The following is a 21,896-nucleotide window of genomic DNA, read 5'->3' on the forward strand; positions in this document are numbered from 1 at the left end:
CGCCAGAGACGGGGAGAGGCTATTTATTACCAAAATCATCTTCTTTCTTATTATATATTCGCATTTAAGAAAAATAAAATTAGATAAAATAATAACGTGAAGAAATATAAAAAAGGATTTTCAAAATGGATGCGTACATGAAATGCCCCTTTTTTTACTAAACATTTCCCTATTTTCTTAATTTGCAACATCTATAAATCCATAATCATCTTTTCTAAAATACTATACCTTATTTTAAAATATTATCATTATCACATCATTACTATATATATATGTCTTGTTTTCAAATTCAGTCAGTCTGACTAAATGTGAATTAGCAAGAATTTTTCGTCAAGCTTTCCACTACCGAAAACGACAAAATTCCCTTGGTCAACCTTTTCATTATATGTCAAACGTAATAAATTTTTTTTTTTTGATGCATAAGAATTTGGTTTTTAATATAAGAACTCCCATTCACATCGGGTCTGGACGAATTATATAATAAATGCAATGCAATTGTAATATAAATAGTGTACGGTTCATAAAAGTTGATTAATTACATGACAAATAAATTTATTTGTTTTGTGAGTGATTAATTTGTTTGATGGAAATTTTTAAAGGGAGATGGGTTTGTTGAAGAAACAAAACTGGAGAAGTGCAGGTAAATAGGGAACAGGAGCTGGTGCTCAGTCCTTCCTGTCTTCCTGCCCACCCCTAAGGCTTCCATACCTATTTCACTCCCCCTCCATCCCCATCTCATTTACTGCTACAAAATGACTTCCTTTCTTCAAAAAATATTAATTGGTGGTGTTAGCACTTGTCCGGTTGTGAAAGGGGAGATGCATAGTGATGGGGATGCCCCCATACTGCCATAATCTCACCACATCATCCTCAAATCAGTAAACTAGGTGTAGCCTGCAGGCACAACTCCACGCACAACAGTGAAAGGAAAGCTGCTAAAGTTACTATACATTTCTCTGTAATATACTCTTTTTCAGTCAATGTGAGTAGTTGAGAAGCCACCCATTTTACATTAGTTTTCTGTGTATTTTTTTAATAATCTTTTATTATGTAAATTGAATGAGTAATTTTTTGTCTTCAACATAAAGTAACATGAGAATTGCCTGATTTCCACATGGTAGTGGGAGATGCTGCTGTATTTGCGCAATTTGGCACGTGACTGTACGTAATCCGGATGCATGCTAATTGCTATAGCCTGCACCTCTACTGCAGTAATACTTTATGAGGAGGAGCCACGTCAGAATTACAATGTAAAAAGGTAAAACAAATACGTCAGAGAAAGGCCAAATGGTTTTACGATTTTCAGACATTTATTCATTTAATCTTTATCAGTTATTACAGAAAACGTTAATGTAAATAAGAAAAGCGTGTCATCCGAGTTTTAAAGACAAGGGAATTCTTGGGCAGAGCGAATGAGATGATGTGCAGTGGGGAATACCGAATACGTATTTTAATGGAGTAAAAGTTGCTGGCATTGATAACAGTAAAAGCGCATTAGTATGACTGTTGAGGTTATTTTTTCTTATAAAAACAATTTATTTATTTTTTAATAAAGAACCAGGGCAGGTCACATGAGCAGATCCTTGTTCCTGGAAGCTGTAATGGATTTGTTTTTGTATTGTGGTGAAGAACACCCCACGTTCAATAATTATTAATTGTAATAGCCACTAGATATAAATCCAAATCTTTGAATAATTAAGTGGGAGTAACATGATTTTTTTATTTTACACAAAAAAAAATTAAAAATATACATAAATGCCATCATCTGATTCACAAAATAATCAAACGCACATTGAATCTCAGCTAATATAACTTATATTTTGGGTATGTGAATTTCTTGTAACTTATTTTACTATTTACAATTATAATAATATCTCGAAGGAATTGACATATTACTTAATATATAATGATATTTATTGAATCATATAATATCATGTAGAAAAGAAAAAATAAGAAAAAGATTGGTCTGATCTATAATTAGTGTTTCTATCAATTTACTTGGATTGACTTATTTGAGTCAAATTCAAAATCATGCTAACAAAAATTCCTGTCACAATCACCATAAATTTCATCATTGGCATCATTCTCGGACCATCATCCTCTCTTAATTAAATTTGTCCTAACCTTTTTGGTTGATTCCGCACACCATCCAATTTCCAAAAAAGAAAATATGTAATCACTTCAAATCGAATTTGAATTTAAATATATTCCACCACAAGTTGATCCAAGAAAAATAAATTATTATAATAACAAGTCAAATAATATTTGTCAATGAAGTCTAACTTAATTGGCAAAAGTTGGGGGCCCATAACTTTGAAAATCATAGATTCGGACCATACAATTTGTGTGTAATATATATTGTTCTACTGCATAGTAGTTGTAATATTAGGTATTATTCAGATTTTATTTACTTGATATTGTTAACAATATAGAATTGTTGTAATTATTTTCATTAGATATTGATATTTAACAAAAATGACGGTGATCGAGTTATTCAATCAACAACAATTCATCATTTCACAAAAAAAAAAAAAGGTAAAGTAATATTTACTACCTAATCAATTGAATCCGGCAAAAATCCACTCTGAGTAAAAACTTTCCCAATATTAAACTATAGAAAAAGATTGGAAGATGTGTAAATTTGAAAGTTTGAAGAGCATTAGCGCCTAGAAATGGATGAGGGGTCCATGTAGGATTTTCATGGTAATAAAATCTTTAATGGTGTCTATGGGCAGACAAACAAACACGAATTGCCATCATAAAACTTGCACTTCAATTTTCATGGCAATAAAGTGGAGCCATCATTTGCGGGTTGTTCGAAATTTGGTTAGGTAGAATTGAGTTGAGCTCATCTCTGCTCTAACTAACTCCATCTAATTCATCTTGCTTGTACCTTAAAATTACCTTATTCTAAAGCTAATAATACGCTGATTTTGCATCATTTAAATGAACACAATGAAGTACCTTTTTCCTTTGTTTTTCCCAAGATTTTGGTTTAGCCTATAATCCAAGCAATTCTCTCTTTTTAAGATTTAGTACCGGGAATTATTGCAATTGGGCAATACACTTTAAGTGGGCCATTTTATGTTTAATTATTATTATTATTTTTTAACATGATTGGAGAGCCTTAATTATTAGATAATCAAATCATTGGTAAGATTGGTGAACGATAAAGTTTGCTTGCCCCAAGACCGCCTCTTGTTTTTTTTGAACCAAAAGCAAGAGTTCAATTCTTTTATTGGATGATTCATTTTGTGAAAAGATGGGGAAGATAAAAATTGAAAATGCATTTAATTTAAATTATGAAAATGTTCAACTATGTTCTTTATGGTTCAGGATATACTTTTATCTTTTCAATATTATTCGTTTGGAGAACATAAATTTTAATTACTATTCTCTAAATAAAAAGATGTTCGACTCAATCGTATCGAGTACGATGCAATATTCAAATTTAAAAAAAATTCACATTGTCCTGACTTTCATATAATTGTTAAGCATAGATTGCTCGACTGTTTCGAAGTGGGTATGCATGTGGCATGTATGAGAAATAATGTCCGTTGTTCGCTTTTAGACTTACGAGAGAAAGCACGGTCCACAGCCAAGTAGGGTATTTGGCCCGGAAACAAGTAGGTCAGCTCAGTGTTCGATTGTAGGATCGTCTAGGACGGATCGGCCGTAGAATATACCAACCAGTGGTTTGTTGATTAAAAACAACACAATAATTTTTTGAAAAACAAACATGATAAGATATCATAGGTAATTCACATGAAGTTTACAGGGAAAAAACATATGTCCGACGAAAAACATCGTATTATTAGATATCACTTCAGAAAGCACAGCAACCACAACGCCAAGTACTCTTGAATTTCTCGTTTATTATGCATCTCTGTTCAAACAGGGCAACAATGCAGTTTCAGTCTTGTAGCGTTCAAGAAAACCTGGTATGGTGATCTCCCAATAATTTTATAGCCGAAACTTGTAATAAGCCTTACTTGGGTTTTGGCAGCGGAGTATTGGCAAACCTCCACGTGAATGCATACATAGCGTCAGGGAGGGTGTTTCCTGCCACTTCATCTGTGGGAACAGCATCAGAAAGTTCTTTCACCTCATCACTAGTCAGCTTGACATTCAAAGAACCGATATTCTCATGAAGATTCTTGATCTTCGTAGTTCCTGAAGACAAAAATCAGTTTTGCCTTAGAATCAGATGAGGAAGATTACTATGTATACACGTAAAGTATGGTGGTCAATAAGGTATTGTTGTAGTTGGAATGTTCATCTCTAATTATTTCTACTTCAACTCTTTAAGCACTTGAAAATCCAGAATGAAGTGAACAACTTGCAGACATGTACTGACACTTCCACATCATCAAGCAACTCCTATGAAAAATTTCAACACATGATATAGATAGATCTTCTAGGCAAAAACAGAAACACCATGGTGGAAAAGGTGCTCAGCTGGAATCCCTGCTGCTGCTGGATATGTAACATAACTAAACATAGCACACGAAGGTCTTTTCAAATTTCAACCCCAGATTGTGTCTGTGAATGGGTTAACAAATGCAAATTGCAAGCAAAATCATGGTAAAGGGTCACTGACCGGGTATAGAGACAACGTCATCTCCTTGGTGATGAACCCATGCAAGTGCGAGTTGAGCAGGAGTACATCCATGCTTTTTGGCCAATGAATCTACACGAAAATACAAGTCCTTGTTCCTTTCCCAATTCTCTCCTGTAAACCTTGGGTGCATATTCTAGTAGTAGAAAGTTAGGCAGTAAGATCAATTTACAGAGACCAAAAGAAGGACGTGTAACTGAGCCCATCATGAGAAAACACAACGCTTACCAAGAAACTATCCTTAGGCAAGCTTTCCACAACTTTCTTGCCACCAAAAAACCCACGACCGATTGGGCTGTATGCTACTATCCCAATCCCAAGTTCCCTGCAATGTATTCCAACCAGTGACAAAGTACCTTAGAAAATTTAAATAGAATCAAATGCAAGAAACCAAAAAACTCATAAATATGAGCAACAGTAGAATACTGCAAGATAAGCCAAGAAATGACAAACCCAAGTATTTGCTTTGGATATAAAGTCTGAAACGGAAACATCTGTTTGCAAATTACTCATTGAGAAAATCGTGTTTCAAGAGTTAACTGAGACCGTTTCAAAGAGAACAGTGTGGCAATTAAGACTTCACAGACCAAAAGAGAAAGCACATAATAGGGGACAACTGGCCTTGAAACATTCAGTCAAGGAGGAGCGTGATCTCCATCATTCACGTTAAGTTTAGAAGTGGCGTTAAAAGAAAATACTAGCATTTCCTACTAGAAGAAGAAATTGAAAATGTGACTAAATTATTATTCAGGTTATGGTGGAATATTTGATGAAAATGAGAATACCTGCAAACAGGAATGATTTCTTCCTCAGTGTAACGGGACCAAAGTGAATATTCCATTTGATATGCAGTTATGGGATGAACTGCATGTGCCCTTCGTATAGTGTCTGCACTAGCTTCAGATAGACCAATGTACTTAATTTTACCTTCTTCCACCAACTTTTTAAGTTCCCCCACCTGCAAGCCAATTCAGATAAACACAATGATGACATAGAAAGCACAGATGAAAAAGAGTTGCATGTCCCTGAAAACATACATGTATTAACATAACAAAGTACTCACTGTTTCCTCAATAGGTACAGTTTTGTCAATTCTGTGGACGTAGTAGAGATCAATGTACTCCACTTGAAGACGCCTCAGGCTGTCCTCACAGCAAGAGCGGGCATAGTCGGGTGAACCTTTGACTACTAGAGGCTTAAGTGAACTCATACCAAACTTAGTTGCCAACTGAATTTTTTCTCTCGGCAGCTGCTTCAGAGCCTGAAAGTTTTCCATTTCGTTGAGGGAAGAAAGCTCATTATCTCTCTTTACTAGTCTAGTTGATAAAAGACAGGAACTGAAGCTCAGCTAAAAATGATTCCTATCATTCATCAGAACAACATACAGTCTGAATCAGTCAAGACAATTTCTAAAACTTTACTGATCTGAACATTGTGCTGTTTTGTCAGTGAACTTTTAGAATGCTTGATTTTTGACAAATCAAATACTCCAAAGAACCTTACCTTTCCCACCAAGTACTCGTTCGCAAACTCTTCTCCGTAGATATTCGAGGTGTCAAAATGAGTAATGCCTTTGCTGAAAGCCTCTTTGATTATTGCAATCCCGTCCTCCTCAGGAAGGGGATCGTTGTACACTCCAGTGAGCCCCATGCAACCATAACCAAGCTTTGATACCTGAAGAAGAAAAGTGTATCACATTGGACGGTCTGATATTCATATATTGAATCACCAATAACGAATAAACTAACCAAAAATAAATGGCCGAGAAGTCGAATAATTGCTCGTTGACTGATACAGTAACCGAAAGAAGAACTGAAGCAAAAAATGATCAAATATGGTATGTAATATCGTATATTCTCACCTCAAGTCCCTGGCTTCCCAGCTTCACTCTTGGCATCAGATTTTGACCCGCCATTGCTCGCCGATCTGACAGCAGCAGAAGAAAAGTTGACCAGTGGAAGTGCAGAGAGGCGAGTAGGAAGTGAGCCGAGTTTCAGGGCGAAATAAAATTAATTGAATATATAAATATATATTTATTTATTTTAGCTTTATTGAGTTTCCTTTTTTTCAATTGGGCCGATATAGTACAAATTGGGCCTACTACAATCCATCATTACAAAATGAGCCCATCAAGTAACTCGACTATATTATTGAATATGGGCCTAATAGTACAAATTTGGGCCATATTCCTCCAAGTAGACAACCAGCCTATCAAGCAAGGCCTAGACTTAGAGCAGCCGGTTGCCACCTCTGACTCTCCATTCTCTCTGCCAATGCAAATTCTATTCTATGACGAACATTTCGGAACTCTGGTCTAAGTCGCGGATGCGACTCTACGACGGACAACACTCTTTAAATCGATGTACTCTAATATCCTCTCCAGAACCCAATACTCGCGTTTGTGTACTGGCCATGGCTTCCTCTGCTAAAGAAGATAAGCGAGGTATCTCTCTGACTCTTACCTCCAGTGCGCGCCTGGAAGATACAGTAGCCTGTAAATTACTGTGGAGATTGTAAATTCTGTGTAATTTCAGGTTTTCCTGGTAAATGTGTTGCTGTGATTGGAGCTGGTGTTAGGTACGTCAGTGATCAGATTGTTGAATTTCGCCAATTTCTACGTTATGTGCGAAAAGTTATGTGCTCGATGAACTGGCGGAGTTGTTGTGGTTAGTTCTGAGCGTGGTTTGGATTGACATAAGCTTCAGCTCTACTTATGAGTTTTTGGCAGGCATATATACTGGATAATTCTTATGTTATGTTAGACTTGGGATACAGTGTGAAGGTTAGACATGCTTGAGGTTAAATTTTAGTGGAGGAATATTGAGGTTTTCAGTCCTTGTTGGTTTTAAACGAAAATGTGGAGGAAATATTTGTAGAATGTGAATTTAGGAGCATTTTTCTAATTTACACATCTATTTCATGTCCTGGAATTTGTTTTTCGTTAAGTCTCTTTTGCCTTTTCCTTCACTTAAATACAGACCACGTTTGATTTTGGTCCTTCTGTTTTTGTGCGAAGTGGGCTATCTGCAGCGTATAAGTTGAAATTGCATGGTTTAAACGTCACAGTATTTGAGGCGGAAGGGAGAGCCGGAGGAAAATTAAGAAGTATTTCACATGATGGTTTAATATGGGATGAAGGCGCAAACACTATGGTACTCTCCTTTGGAATATAAAGTGTCAGAGATGTCCAGTTTGTAGAGAGATTAATCATGTTAAGTCTAGAAACTATGTCTGACGGTGCTTACCTTGATAAGTATTGCTTTTTTTGCAGACAGAAAGTGAGGCAGCGGTTCGGTTTTTGCTTGATAATCTTGGACTCAGGGATAAGCAGCAATTTGTAAGAATTTGTTTCGTTAATTTCTATTTCCCCTTTCACCTTTGCTTTTGTTGAATAATTTTGTCCTGCTTTTCTTCATTAGTACCAGCTTGTGCCTTATTCTGCATGTTGGTTTAGTTGGTGTACTTCAGAAATGTGTTTGTTCAAGTATTTTCTTAACAAAGCAGATTCCCTGTGCTATTTGAAGCTCCTAATACCATAAAGATTAATGTATCTGTATATCTCCAAGTGGATAGATGATTTGTGATGTTGTTTGTAATGCAGCCACTGTCGCAACAGAAGCGTTATATAGCCAAAAATGGGGTGCCTGTACTGGTAAGATCTTCTCTCTATTTATGCTGCCGCTTTACAGGCTCCTCCTTGGTAATAGAGTAGAATAGGTTCATGTCAGTTTTCTTGCTAACTGATTGCAAATTTTGCCATCTCAGTTACCATCAAATCCCATTGCACTTATCAGAAGCAATTTTCTTTCTGCAGGGTCAAAGGTTTGCTCATCTTATTTAATGTCTCTTCATATAAGCATCATAACAAAGTATGCTACTGTCATCTATGGCTTATTTCCTCCATACACCCTATCTTTCGTAGTTTGTTCATCCATATTGCAAGAGGAAGACTTTATTTGTCTACATAGAAAACCAGAAACTGCTTCCTTGTTTAACTCCTTTTTGTGTTCCCCTTGAAATGGTGCTTCTGTCGTGTCCAGAAGCAGGTTCGTAGACATGACAGTTGTGGGTGCATGATGACTGATTCCATTAGCCTACTTTATCTACTCAATTGCTTATGTAGATGTGGAAAACTTAGAGGCAAATCTTTTTCAGCCGGGAAGGTCACCTTAAGACTGTCACAATGATATGTTGAAATCTATTTCGACAATTCCTAAACATCAGATACAAATTGTTTCTCCCCAAAGCACAGTTAATATATCTGTAACTTACAGATGAAGGTGAAAAAAATCTGCTTTTTATTACTTAGCTCTGATAGGCTTGCTGCCTGGAATATTGTAATTGTTTTATCTGCTTACCAGACATTGACATCTAAGCTTTGCAGTTTCTGTTATGATTTTGTGATGCATCATGGAATTGCTTATTTACGATTGTTCTTGTCCTTGAGAAGTCGTTCACTTATTTCTCTTCGTATCTCTTGTTCTGTTGTTTTTCCTGGAGTTAGGACTTTTATACTTATCAAATACACCTATGCTTACATTGTAACTTTCTCTTTGCAGCTTCAAATATTTCTGGAGCCATTCTTGTGGAAGAATAGTGATAGCTTGAAGGGGCCTGACACAGAAGAAAGGTAACAGGAAAATCGATAGATTGACTTTTCTTTATCTAATGGCTCAAATTCACTTGACATGCCTATGATCTTAGTCCATAACATATTATCCTCGCTTATTGTGGAACTGCCTATCTCTTCCGTGCGTCTGTGATAATCTTGAATCTCTCAACATTCCGCCACAATTTAGTGCTATATGACCCCTGCAAAATTCTGCCAATGTTTATAGAGTTGTGCTTAATTATTATCTTTTTCCCCCTGTAATCCAAGAGAAATACTGGTGTCCTCAGAAAAATGTGATTAATATTTCTTGTGTTTGCAGTGTTGGTGCTTTCTTCCAGCGTCATTTTGGAAAAGAGGTGCTGCTTGTACCATCAATACTCGTTTTAATTATTATTTTGAACCTATGGATAATGCTCAGTATATAGGACTTAACAATAAAACTATTCTTTTTTAGGTTGTTGACTATCTTATTGATCCTTTTGTTGCTGGAACTAGCGGGGGAGATCCTGAATCTCTTTCTGTGAGTATTTATTCATCTACTTATTTGTTGGTATACTTGTCTAAACAAATAACCCGGGGAAACCTACAGAATGATTTTGTCCTTCTACTTGAACTGGTCAATGACAAGAACTCTTTGTTCTTTTTGGTTCTGGACCAGATGCGCCATGTGTTTCCAGAGTTATGGAGCCTTGAGAAAAGGTAAGGTGCACACCAAGTTTATTTGACCTTGATACTTCCATCTTTAGGACTATTGTTAAAATCGTCAGGTATACCTTCAATATCTTCAACTTATACTTCTACGTTATAAGTATACAAGGTAAAAATTTTGTATTGGTAGGAGTTTTCAAGTGGGAAAAAACAAACCATCTGAGCTGAAATATCGATCTATTATATTACCTTTGGTATCATTCTTGGTGATCTTCCATCAAGAGTTGCTACTACTCTTCACATATCTAGCTGGTTCAAACAATTCTTCTTTTTAAGTACAGGGGCAATGTAAGTAAGCCTGAAAAAGTTCCAAAATGTACACAATTGTCTTTTGCTGATCGTCATGGATAATTTTATCGTCTTTTGACCAGTTCACAATTTTTTTTTTTTTGCATCTATCAGATTTGGCTCAATCATATCTGGTGCTATTCAGTCTAAATTATCTGCAAAAAAGGGAACCACTGGGGAATCTTCGGCAAAGAAGAAACAGAACCATGGCTCCTTTTCATTTCTGGGTGGGATGCAGGTAGGCCTTTATCGATCCACGAATCCTTGTATTGGGCATTCCAGACGAAGGATATAGTAAAGCATTAATATTTATTTAGCATATGGGCACGAGACATTTCTTCTATCTACTGCGGAGAGAATTGATTATTTTCTTCAATAATACTCTCACTGGTGTAGATAAGATTGTTAGATCGGTGAATTGCTACATATAAAGATATACATAGGTACTTCATACGAATCTGCTGTGGGTGAAATGGTTGAGTGGGTCACACTGTAATAGGGTTGCCCATGAGGCGTCTTAACTTGGGCTAGAAACATGGATCTTCTCCTTGTATGATATTTTGATCTAAAGTTAATTGCAATTGAAAGCATCAAAATCTGGTTACTCGAGTGATAGTCTATTGATTTGGTTACATTGTTATGACTTCAATTGTGCCAATGGTCTGCGAGTGTAATGGATTTTTGTAACTGTTTGCAGTCGCTCACCAATGCACTGTGCAATGAACTTGGCAAAGATGAACTTAAGCTTCAATCTAAAGTGCTGGAATTGTCTTGTAGTTGCAGTGAGAACTCCCCATTCGATAACTGGTCAGTTTCTTATGAATTGGATAACAAAAAGCTTTCCTGCGAGAAGTCATTTGATGCATTAATAGTCACGGTAAGTAGATCTACTTGTAGATTTTTTGTAGATGCTGCAAAGTTATCGTGTATTTTCATCCTTATATAGTGCACACGGGCAGGATTTCATTGGTCTACATATCTCTCATTAGGCCCCGCTTTCTGATGTTAAACAAATGAGGATTACCAGAAGAGGAAGCCCTTTTCTGTTAGACTTTGTTCCTGAGGTATGCAATTCTGTGGTGTCTGTGTCATTCATGGCTCATTCTTATCTATGTAAGTTTTTCAAGTCCAAAATTTTTCATACGGTATATGATTGTAAAACTTCCAAATCATCGCTATTTTGAAGCAAGATGGTGAATCAAGGAATTAAAAACTCCTACATATAAGGAAAAAATGAACTATAAACAAGTTTGTGCACCCAACCCTTTACAATTCACTAAAGTTTATGACATTTCATGGGTCTTAACCTTTATGTTGAATTGATACATAGGATTTAGTTGTGATCATTTGATAGTCCACATATATGCCCTCAAGGAAATTTTACAATAACCATTCTAAGGGGTCTGTTAAGAAATTTGTTTCCATTCTTCCCACAATACGTGCAGGTTAGTTATTTACCAATGTCTGTTATCATTACCACATTTAAGAAGGAGAGTGTCAAGCGACCACTTGAAGGTTTTGGAGTTCTCATTCCTTCTAAAGAGCAGAAAAATGGTTTGAAGACATTGGGTAATTATTTAATTTATTGAGTCTCAAGATTCTCCAGTTATAGTCCATGTATTTCTGCTGTAAAGTTTGTTGCTTGTAGGTACCCTCTTCTCTTCGATGATGTTTCCAGATCGTGCACCCAATGATGTTTATCTCTACACAACATTTGTCGGGGGAAGTAGAAACCCAGAACTTGCCAAAGCTTCAAGGTGTGTCATGTGTGTTCGTTCTCTTTTCTTTTGCTGAACATATTACCATAATTTCGTGATTATTGTGCTCTTCTCATTACGTAGAACTTTGAGTACTTTGGCACAGGGATGAATTGAAGCAAATAGTGACTTCTGATTTGAGACAGTTATTAGGTGCAGAAGGACAACCTGCCTTTCTGAAGTAATTATGCTGATATCTTATAATTTAGTGAGCTTTCTGATTAAACAGTCCTTAGTGAATGAACCTACCATGGGTATGTTTTCTTACATGCTATCTGGTTGATCGCAGCCACTTTTATTGGAGTAAAGCATTTCCACTGTATGGGCGTAACTATGATTCGGTCATTAGTGCTATTGACAAGATAGAAAAAGACCTTCCAGGGTTTTTTTATGCTGGTAAACCTTCAGTACTTGGCGATTATATCTTCCATTGGCTTTGGTTTTAGCTTTTTTATTTTTGTTCTGGTTTCCTATTTCTGTATCAAAAAACAGGATGCAAGCAAAGAAAATCATTTCAGTGCTCCCTGGAGTAACAGTGCCACTTTCATTACCCGTGTCTCTTCGAATCTCATTAACAAATGATCAAGTTCCATATCATATAGAAATATGTTATGGAGCCAATATTTTTTCTTTGAATCTCATTTTATTTAGGTATTTCGTGTTTGGTTCTAATGAAAAATTGGAAATCTATGTAACGATTGAGGCAGGGGTGATTTATCCTATCCCTTTTATTTTATTCACTTTATCACAAGAGTCAATTATTGAAATATTACTCAACCCCATGTTAAAGAAAATACATATGATAGAATCATATAAAATGGGGAAATGTTTAGCTTATATGGTATGTATCGTTCTATTTCAATGACAATAATTTTTTGGTTTTTGTGAAAAACATTGGCTCAAATTCTGCTCCTTGCAATCACTTATGAGCCAAACTATTTCAATTGCAACTTGCTATTGAGTTCAAACTTATTCTACTAGAGAATGATTAGGTACAAAAATTATATGCAGGAATGTGGAATAATGGTAAAGAAAATCATGAACTGTGGGAATTTGACATGTGTAGCTAGGAAAAACTGTTTATGGTCTACTGCGGCATGTCTATGTTTATATGCTGGATCCTTATATTTTAATCAATTTGCTTCACATCTACTAATGCTAGGTAACCACAAGGGAGGATTATCTGTTGGTAAAGCAATATCAACCGGGTGCCAAGCAGCTGATCTTGTGATCTCCTATCTGGACTCTTGTTCCGACAGTAAAGGGAACACCTAATGAAGATTATCCTCCACGAAAGCTTGTTGTTGCTCGGTAAGGACTTAACTGCTGTTACCGCTCACTTTCTCTTGAACTTTACATGATAATGTTCGTATTTTCAAGTTTGATAAGTAGTTCCCTTCTAATTCTAAAATTCTTTTCTTTCTTCCTTTTTTGAAAATTTCATTGTTGGAAAGAGGTTAAACCTAGCGTTTTATTAGTCCATCACAACTTGATTTACCAATTGTTGTTTGTTGGACTGAAATAATTAGCTTGATAAAGCATGCTGCTCTCACTGGGAAAGATGGGTTGCAAGTTGCTGTGTGAAGGGAGCTCGACAAACCAAAGGGGTGACCACAAGAGAACATCAACATGAAAATGATGCAAGTCAGATTACATCTCAAGTAGAAATTTAGAAAACTCGCCAATCTTGTAGTTTATTTATAGTGTAAACAAAAGGCCTAAATTGTTTGTGGAATCTAGAGCTCCAACATTGCTAGTCACAATGACAAGTCATAAGTTGCGGTGATCCCTTGTTTTGGTCTTTTTGGCTGCAAGCTTTTGTCACCATTAGCTCTCAGAAATGGTCCCTGACCCTCCAAAGGCTTGAGCCTGAGCTGTTATTTGTTCCTACTTTGGAGCTTCATGTGGTGCAGTAGAATCCTTTCACAGTTTTCGGAAAAGTTACACGACATTCTCATAGTTCCAGTATTCTACGTTTCTGCTAAAGTGGGTGCAAGTTTTCAACTGATCCAACACTTTAATTCTTCTGTGTCGTTTATGTTTTACTTTTTTACTTGTGAATGGGAGATGAATTACAAAAGCGTTGCGAACCCTATCTTCCTTCTCACTTTTGTTCTTTCATATTTTATGAGCACTGAATTTGAAGTGGTTTGGCTGGCTAAGAGGGACATCCATAGACAATCAGGAGTAGGTCCAACTGAGTCATCATAAAGCGAAAAAAAGAAAAAGAAGGAACATAAAGCTGGGTCAAGCTGTGATGACAAATAGATTAGCATGTCTTTTTGTGCTAATTGACTGAGTGATCATTGTGTTAATGAATTAAGATGGCATGAGTGAGTGAGTCCATATTCTGAAAAACTCCAAAAACCAACAATAATGGTCCTTCCTACTAGGAATCTTTTATAATAACTCTCGTGAAGACAGACACCAATTAGTGATAATTGAATTAGACATGTCTAAGCATCACTCCTCAATTCTCGTGGATACAACAATCCCATTCTTTATTCTCATTCATTAAAAGGTTATTGTTGTTAAGTTATTCAAAACAAAGAATTAATAATTTAATTACTTAACTATTATATTGGTCGTTAATTTTTATTCTTCATGATTTATTTTACTTTATAACTCACGTTACAGAACACGCCCATGGATAAAAAAATGCACTAATACTCGTTATTATAGTTGGTAGAAACAAATTACAAGATTTCTTTTTTAATTCAAAAAACGTGTTAGTGAATAATCGGTAAATAAATTTGCAAACGTTCTATAATTGTGGACGACGATCAAAATTAAAACCATCTAAACTTTGTTTTATTTAAATGAAAAGGTAAAAGAAATAGTTCCATGGGATGCCAAAGCTGAATAGGTGAAATCAAAGATTTGTGTGTTTGTTGTTTAGAGGGTAATAGTTGGGAAGGTGGAGGGCAGGGTAAGCGGGGCCCCATGTGGACTGAAATTCAGCTCAGCCCACATTCCAATAATAACCGCCTTTCCTTCCAAAGATTTCCGTGGCCCTCAGCCTCTACTCACATCACCTAATCACCTTTCACCTCTATATCTCTCTCTATTCACACACAAAGACTATCTGCCCATCAAATTTTCTATCAAAAATATATCCAAACATGATTCCATTTCAAACTGCAATACGCCTTTAAATATTTACAAGTTGCAACGTCTACTAGGAAAGCCAACTCACCCTCAATAATATTTTGTTCCTAAACCTACACTTAGAGGTCTTCCTCATTCAAACTCTACACTATTACTTAATGAATTTTGCGTATACTTTATTGAAATTATGAATTGGAATGCCATCAAATATATACTTGTTTATTTCATTTTATGTAAACTATTTTTTCTCTAAATCCAAACATATTTATCTGCATTAATGTAAGGGCTGTTACAAGAAAGGACAAAAGCCCATCATTTTTGGTCAAGAGAATGCTGAAAGTGAAGCATTATTATCAAAAACAGAACCCTCTAATATTGAACTACAATGGTGGTTTTTGTTATTGGGAAATCCTTTTTCCTCAAACGGGGGTAACGCAACACTGCTAAAGTGCTAATCACCAGTCGCGCCGCTGCATCACCACCCCATCATTGCATAGAAACATTACCAAAACTACCCATAATCACCAGTAAATGCAACTTTATTCTTTGATATTGAATGAAGAAATGCAGCAGTAAATGCAGATTCTTCTCTTTCAACTGCCTCTCAATTATTGGCCCACTTCCTTTAATTCTTCCCATAAAAATTCAAGTTCTTGTGCGTTCCATAAAACTGAAAAGACTTTCACGTTTCACCTCCTTGTTAAACTTCCTTCGTCTGCCTATCCCGAGAGTTTGTCTCCATTATCCAGCCTTTTCTGTTGTCTTTTTTCCCGCTGTTCTACTCGTGGATGTTCAAACATTGTTCTGTTTGTTAGTTTAGCTTGTTTCTTTCTCTCTGCTACTTTCATGGTTTCTTCACATCTTATCGCTATCCTTTGATAATTTTCAAGCATGAAACCATTATTCTGAACTTCCCATTTGAAGTTTCACTTACTTCTTGGATATTTTGCTTAGATTAGGCCTTTAACGAGTGCTTTTTTTAAGTCTTTGACAGCTTTGAAGGTGCGGTCTTTTCAGAAATTTGTTATTTAAGCTGTTCTTTTGAGTGATGTGTCTGGTTATATTTTTTTTAGCTTTTTCAGGCTTACAATCTTCTAGGGTTTTACTGAAATCATTGTAGAATTGAAGCTTGGAATATGCAAATGGGGTGTTCCACTACTTTTCTTTTGGTGTTTCTTTCATGGCTCTTGTTTGCTTCAAGAACTCACCAGCTGAGGAGCTATGAAACACAAGTTCTTCTTCAGCTGAGGAAGCATTTGGAGTACCCAATCCCACTCAACGTTTGGGAAAACAACACTGATGATTTGTGTAATTTGTCCTCTCCACCGCACATGAGCATCAAATGTGAGGACGATTCAGTTACTGAGCTCAGAATTGTGGGAGATAAGCCGGCAAAGGTCAGTGAATTCAGGGGATTTCCCATACCAAATCAAACATTATCTCCGAGTTTCTCAGTTGATTCTTTTGTTACTACATTGACGCGGTTGTCTAGCTTAAGGGTCCTTAGCTTAGTATCCTTAGGCATTTGGGGCTCGCTGCCTGATAAAATTCATCGGTTATCTTCACTTGAAGCTTTGGACATGAGTTCAAATTTTATGTTTGGTTCGATTCCATCTGAAATGTCAAGATTGGTGAAGCTTCAGACTTTGACCTTTGATGAGAACTTTTTCAATGATACAGTCCCTGAGTGGTTGGATTCATTAGCAAATCTCACCACATTGAGCTTAAAGAACAACAGACTGAAGGGTCAGATTCCTTCTGCATTGCCAAGAATTTCAACCCTGACTGAATTAGGTCTGTCACACAACTTGCTTTCTGGGAAATTGCCTGATCTGAGCAGCCTGTCTAATTTGCAGTTGCTGGATTTGAGAGAGAACAATCTGGATTCTGAATTGCCTCCTCTGCCAGAAGGGCTGGGTAATATTTTCCTCAGCAACAATTCATTTTCTGGTAGTATACCAGAGCAATTTGGCAAATTGAATCATCTTCAGCACCTTGATCTCTCAGACAATTATCTGAGTGGAACCCCACCTGCTTTGCTGTTCTCTTTGCCCAATATTAGTTACTTGAATTTATCATCCAACAGTCTTAGTGGATCGCTTCCTGGGCATCTCAAGTGTGGGGATTCGCTTAGCCTGGTTGATCTTTCTGATAACAGATTGATAGGTCAGCTTCCAAATTGCTTGGGTACTGCTGCCATTGCTGGAGATAACATAATGGTTGATATTCATGGGAATTGCTTCTCCATTGAAGACAGAGATCAACATCCTAGTGGATATTGCAAAGACATTGCTAAGAGGAGATCCACCGTGAAGGAAATAGCTGTTCTAGCTGGTGTGATTGGTGGAATTATCATCATTGTGGCATTCATCTTGGTTGTAGGTCTTCTCGTTTACTGTAAAAAACACCGCAAACAGGAGGCGTTAATTCAGCATATTGCACCTAAGGTTAAGCAAGATGATCCACCATCAGGAATTTCCCCTGAACTCCTAGCAAATGCCAGTAAGTTTAGTTTTGTGCATTATCATGTGTTCTGATAATAGTCATTTTTGAGCAAATTAAAACAAAAATATTTGATGTTGACAATTTAAGGCGTGCAGCCATTGTCGATCCTCTTCCAATGATGGTGCAGTTTTAACAATGTTTTTAAAGGAAGTCCAACATGAATCCTTCAGGTTTATTTAACTTTTTCATATTTATGTGCAATCAGGGATCATCTCGCAAGCAGCAAAAATGGGGAACCAAAGTGCTCTACCCTACAGGGTGTTCTCTGTAGTAGAACTGGAAGAAGCCACAAAAAACTTTGATCCCTCAACATTTTTGGGTGAGGGCCCTATGGGAAAGGTACCTTAGCAGCTATCATATTCTTTGAACTATTAGCTGTAAGTGTTGCTAAAATAGTGTATCAGGTAGATGGATCAACTAATGGAAGTATTACGTGGAAACAGGGGGAAAGCCACTGTCCAGCCCCAGCGGCTGACAGGGCTTGCCACCCCCCCCCCCCCCAAAAAAAAAAAAAGAAAAAAGAAAAGAAATTCCTACTTTCTATAATTTTTACTAATTATATTACCATTATATGCTATACTTAATTTGCAATTATTATTATACAAATTTAAAAACCCACTACGAAGAAATGTAATATTCATAACAAAATATAAGTGATAACTTTTACATTTGTCACTAAAAAATTATATTGAGTGATAATATTTTTGGTCTTGTCATTACATAATTATTAGTGTGAAGAATTGTGCATGAAGTTATCAATAGATAATTAGTGATACTTCTATATTGACAACTAAATAACAATAAGATATAATGACATAAATTTACAAGGTCGTCATTATATATGTGTCTAATCGCCTATAATGACTTTATACACTATTTTTTGTTACTAATTTCTACTAATAACAAACTAATTATGAAAAACAATATTACTAAATATCACTCACTTTTTCTTGTCATCAAATTTCTCTTCTTTCTTCTTTCTTTTATATTTTTTATGGCGATGTTTGAAGAATTTAATTTTTTATTCAATAAATTAACTAACTAAATTATGATGGGGCTAAACTGTTTTTCTGGCTCAGGCAATGCGTGCTAAAAAAGTTCTTGAACAGTCTATTGTCAGAGGAGAAAGAGATGAAATTCTTATGCTGGATCAAATGTGGCTAATTTTTCAATGTTTAAAGTTTTCATTTTCACATGCATGTGTTCTGGAAAATTGTTTGTCTAACTCATTTATGCAATTATGTTTGCCTCGCATTCCACTTCATCAATATGAATGTTAGCATGCATGTCTTTCTTATGATGGTGCATGATTTTGCTGATGAGAACCTTTATGCAATTATCTTCGCCTCACATTCCATTTGATCAATAGAGTGGAAACAAGTGGAAATTTTGATCGATGATGCTGTTTTGGGGTAAGGCAATGTGCAAAAGTTGGAAAAAAGAAAATTGATTAAAGATCAGATAGATTTTCAGGGTTATGCTATTTAAACCACATTATACATTCCCAGTTAACTACCTTTCTTAAAATTCTATCTCCATGTCTCAGGTTTACAAGGGAAGGTTAGAGAATGGCACCCTTGTCATTATACGATCCTTGGCTCTACATAGGAAATACTCAATTAGGAACCTCAGGCTGAGGCTGGATTTGCTTTCAAAGCTTCACCATCCTCACCTGGTTGGCCTTCTTGGTCATTGCATTGATGGTGGAATGCAAGATGACTCGACTATACATAGATTGTTCCTTGTGCAGGAATTTGTTCCTAATGGGAACTTCCGGTCTCATCTTTCAGGTAGTAAACTTACCTTTGTCTAGCCTCAAGTTCTTTTCTAAATCAGAACATCAACGCCTTTTGCTTAGAAACCAAATTATATGTTTGAATTGATTCCCAACCTACAGATGATATGATTGTTTGCAAGATTAAATAGGTACCTGGACATTTCACTCATCTTTATAAGTGGAAAGAGAAAGTAATAACTCCAGACAGTAGGTTTTACCAGCTCATGAATAGAATGTCATGTGTCGGAAGATAGTACAACTTAACATCTATTTAGCAGAAAGTGATATTATGTAAGCATCAGCTGTGTCATCATGTGATTGCTCAAAATCTGGATGGACCTGTGGGTTTGTCCTCTTCTTCGTGAACATATAATATATTTATTGGTTTTATTGAGCTTAATCAACTATGCTCCTGTACAGAGACCTCTCCAGAGAAGATACTGAAGTGGTCCGACAGATTAGCCATTCTAATTGGTGTAGCCAAGGCTGTTCATTTTCTGCATACTGGAGTGATTCCACCTTCTTTCAGCAATCGACTGAAGACAAATAATATACTGCTTGACGAGCACGGGATTGCCAAACTTAGCGACTATGGGATTTCCATCATTACAGATGAAACTGAAAAATCTGAAGTATGCTCCTTTTTCAGTATTTAGACCATATTAAAGTTTGTAAGTATATGTCTAACTGATGATATATCTCTTTTGCAGGCAAAGGGAGATACAACTAAATCAGGGTAAAAAGAAACTTCTCTTTGGCATTAATCTTTGTCCATCAGCAACTTTTGCAGTTTATTCATAAACACTCCTCTTTTACAGGCATGTTGAGAAATTGCAGGATGATGTTTACAACTTCGGATTCATATTACTTGAATCGCTCGTTGGTCCTATCGTTAGTGGAAAAGGAGAAACATTTCTACTAAATGAAATGGTATGTTACTGCAATCCATGTCCATCTCAGCTCCAACATGCTTAAGAATCAGTAATAGCTATAGCACAATGGCAATTACCTCATCTCACTTGATAATTCTTCCGATGGCCAGACTTCCTTTAACAGCCAAGACGGTCGGCTAAAGATAGTGGATCCAATTGTGTTAACCACCAGCTCGCAAGAATCCTTGTCAATTGTGATATCCATCACAAACAAATGTATATCGCCTGAATTCTCAAACCGGCCCTCTTTTGAGGATGTCCTTTGGAACTTGCAGTATGCAGCTCAAGTCCAGGCTACAGCCGAGGCCGATCAGAAATCCGAAACTACATCTCGTCCAAGCTTCAGTTGAGAAGATAACTAATCCTGTCCAGGAACACCCTCGCTTTTGTGGGAAACTACCTTGCAGCCATCCTGATGAGGACCCTCTCACCTTCATGGTAACTAAGTAAACATGAATGTGCCCATGTCTCGACCTAGCTATTCCTGTTTTATTTTGTAGCTGTGTAAATTGTAAATGTCCTTCCACTCTTGATTCTTTGATTGACTTAGAGAATAGGTGAAGTTACAGATTATAGCCTCTTGAGATATTATCTTGAGACAAACTTGTAGCTATGATCATTCTATAGTTTCATTCACAGAGTTTGTTGGGATCACTTGTTTGTGTGGCAGCAGTTTTGATCACATACTTGAGCAATGAAGATGTAAATTTCATTGGGTGTTGAACCTTAAAGTTTTGTGTTGGATGTTGTGGGAATTGAAAAATTAAAGGTGTGCTAATAATGTGGCTTGTTTAGGTACCAAACCAGGAGATTGAGGTAGTGTTAGGTATTTACCTTAGCTTAGCAGCAGAAAAGAAAAGCAGGCAGGCAATAAGCCTAACACAACAGCAGGCTTGTATTGATGTGTGGTTGTTGTGAGATGTGACTTGAGAACTCCCATTGAAGTGCACCAGAATTCAATTGTTGTGAAGTCCCACCAGGAACAGCCCTTTGGTCACCCTTGAGGCTGAGTGGGACATCTCAACCTACTCTCTCTCCCCCCCCTGCGGGTCTGAGTTCAGTGCCCAATTTAATGCAACCGCCCTCACCCATTAAATAATTGAAAAGTTTGTGTACTACAACGCCATTGTTACTTTTTATCATATTCAATTCAACTCTACAATAATATTTCTCTATATTTAGCTTTACTGTTATCTAATTCATCATTTATTTTTAAAAACATGATCCATTATATAATCGTGCCATAACAACTTTGATTTGTATCTTAATTTGATAAAATCAGTCCTTAATCATTTTTTAATAGAATTTTAAATACTAATAGCATAACGTGTATAATTGTATCAATTTTGTGTGAAGCAAAAAAATATTTAACTAATTTTATATTAACTTATAATTTTTTTATTTTTTACTTTTTTAAAAATATAATATATTAATTTATATTATATAGACATAAAAAAATGAAATGGTGCATGCATTGGGAAAATATTTGTGGGCGAGTATGAGAAGGAGAAAGAAGCACGCGCTTTCAAGTATTCCACTGTAATTTAAAAGGAAATTTTTGATAAACATCAAATAATATGAGGGGCGAGTG

At 36.2% G+C, this 21,896-nt stretch overlaps 3 protein-coding genes across 11 annotated transcripts; 2 read left to right on the forward strand and 1 right to left on the reverse strand.

The window, feature by feature from the left end:
- Positions 1–3,647: 3,647 nt before the first annotated feature.
- Positions 3,648–6,622, reverse strand: LOC105177407 (perakine reductase). Of its 2 annotated transcripts, XM_011100545.3 has the most exons (8): positions 6,480–6,622; positions 6,122–6,292; positions 5,682–5,879; positions 5,404–5,576; positions 4,847–4,943; positions 4,601–4,754; positions 3,993–4,173; positions 3,648–3,886 (listed from the first exon to the last, which is right to left on the reverse strand). In XM_011100545.3, exons 1-8 carry the CDS (start codon positions 6,531–6,533, stop codon positions 3,877–3,879), a joined length of 1,038 nt encoding a protein of 345 aa, XP_011098847.1. In that variant the 5' UTR covers positions 6,534–6,622; the 3' UTR covers positions 3,648–3,876. The 2 variants fall into 2 exon arrangements, with proteins under 2 accessions (XP_011098847.1, XP_088740869.1); XM_088884743.1 differs by having other exon boundaries at positions 3,648–4,173.
- A 250-nt stretch (positions 6,623–6,872) lies between these two features.
- On the forward strand, positions 6,873–13,969 carry HEMG2 (Flavin containing amine oxidoreductase family). 8 transcript variants are annotated; one of them, XM_020699285.2, is made up of 19 exons: positions 6,875–7,061; positions 7,153–7,284; positions 7,685–7,770; positions 7,890–7,955; positions 8,220–8,270; positions 8,384–8,440; positions 9,178–9,248; positions 9,550–9,586; positions 9,685–9,750; positions 9,889–9,929; positions 10,341–10,464; positions 10,924–11,103; positions 11,216–11,290; positions 11,672–11,795; positions 11,875–11,983; positions 12,090–12,164; positions 12,273–12,379; positions 13,146–13,294; positions 13,523–13,969. In XM_020699285.2, the coding sequence occupies exons 1-18, from the start codon at positions 6,908–6,910 to the stop codon at positions 13,256–13,258; spliced, it is 1,668 nt and encodes a 555-aa protein (XP_020554944.1). In that variant the 5' UTR covers positions 6,875–6,907; the 3' UTR covers positions 13,259–13,294; positions 13,523–13,969. The 8 variants fall into 8 exon arrangements, 6 of the variants coding, with proteins under 6 accessions (XP_020554945.1, XP_020554944.1, XP_011098849.2 ...); XM_011100547.3 differs by having other exon boundaries at positions 6,876–7,061; positions 13,513–13,969; XM_011100546.3 differs by having other exon boundaries at positions 6,878–7,061; positions 7,153–7,195; positions 7,635–7,770; positions 13,513–13,969.
- A 1,499-nt stretch (positions 13,970–15,468) lies between these two features.
- LOC105177409 (Leucine-rich repeat protein kinase family protein) lies at positions 15,469–21,036 on the forward strand. Its single transcript, XM_011100551.3, has 7 exons — positions 15,469–17,593; positions 17,802–17,935; positions 19,143–19,386; positions 19,794–20,005; positions 20,084–20,109; positions 20,192–20,303; positions 20,416–21,036. Exons 1-7 carry the CDS (start codon positions 16,228–16,230, stop codon positions 20,653–20,655), a joined length of 2,334 nt encoding a protein of 777 aa, XP_011098853.1. The 5' UTR covers positions 15,469–16,227; the 3' UTR covers positions 20,656–21,036.
- Positions 21,037–21,896: the final 860 nt, after the last annotated feature.

The sequence above is a fragment of the Sesamum indicum genome, linkage group LG9 (assembly GCF_026168435.1).
Source record: "Sesamum indicum cultivar Baizhima isolate 11 linkage group LG9, ASM2616843v1, whole genome shotgun sequence".
In the NCBI taxonomy this organism is placed as follows: Eukaryota; Viridiplantae; Streptophyta; class Magnoliopsida; order Lamiales; family Pedaliaceae; genus Sesamum; species Sesamum indicum.

Coding starts and splice junctions, on each gene's coding strand:
- LOC105177409 (XM_011100551.3), top strand. CDS start 16,228: ATGCAAATGGGGTGTTCCACTACTTTTCTTTTGGTGTTTCTTTCATGG. Junction 17,936..19,142: donor GTGAGGGCCCTATGGGAAAG/GTACCTTAGCAG, acceptor TCCATGTCTCAG/GTTTACAAGGGAAGGTTAGA. Junction 19,387..19,793: donor CTTCCGGTCTCATCTTTCAG/GTAGTAAACTTA, acceptor GCTCCTGTACAG/AGACCTCTCCAGAGAAGATA.
- LOC105177407 (XM_011100545.3), bottom strand. CDS start 6,533: ATGGCGGGTCAAAATCTGATGCCAAGAGTGAAGCTGGGAAGCCAGGGA. Junction 5,577..5,681: donor CTGTACCTATTGAGGAAACA/GTGAGTACTTTG, acceptor ATTGGCTTGCAG/GTGGGGGAACTTAAAAAGTT. Junction 4,174..4,600: donor TGACGTTGTCTCTATACCCG/GTCAGTGACCCT, acceptor TTTTGTCTTCAG/GAACTACGAAGATCAAGAAT.
- HEMG2 (XM_020699285.2), top strand. CDS start 6,908: ATGACGAACATTTCGGAACTCTGGTCTAAGTCGCGGATGCGACTCTAC. Junction 11,291..11,671: donor TGTTAGACTTTGTTCCTGAG/GTATGCAATTCT, acceptor CAATACGTGCAG/GTTAGTTATTTACCAATGTC. Junction 11,796..11,874: donor AAATGGTTTGAAGACATTGG/GTAATTATTTAA, acceptor TGTTGCTTGTAG/GTACCCTCTTCTCTTCGATG.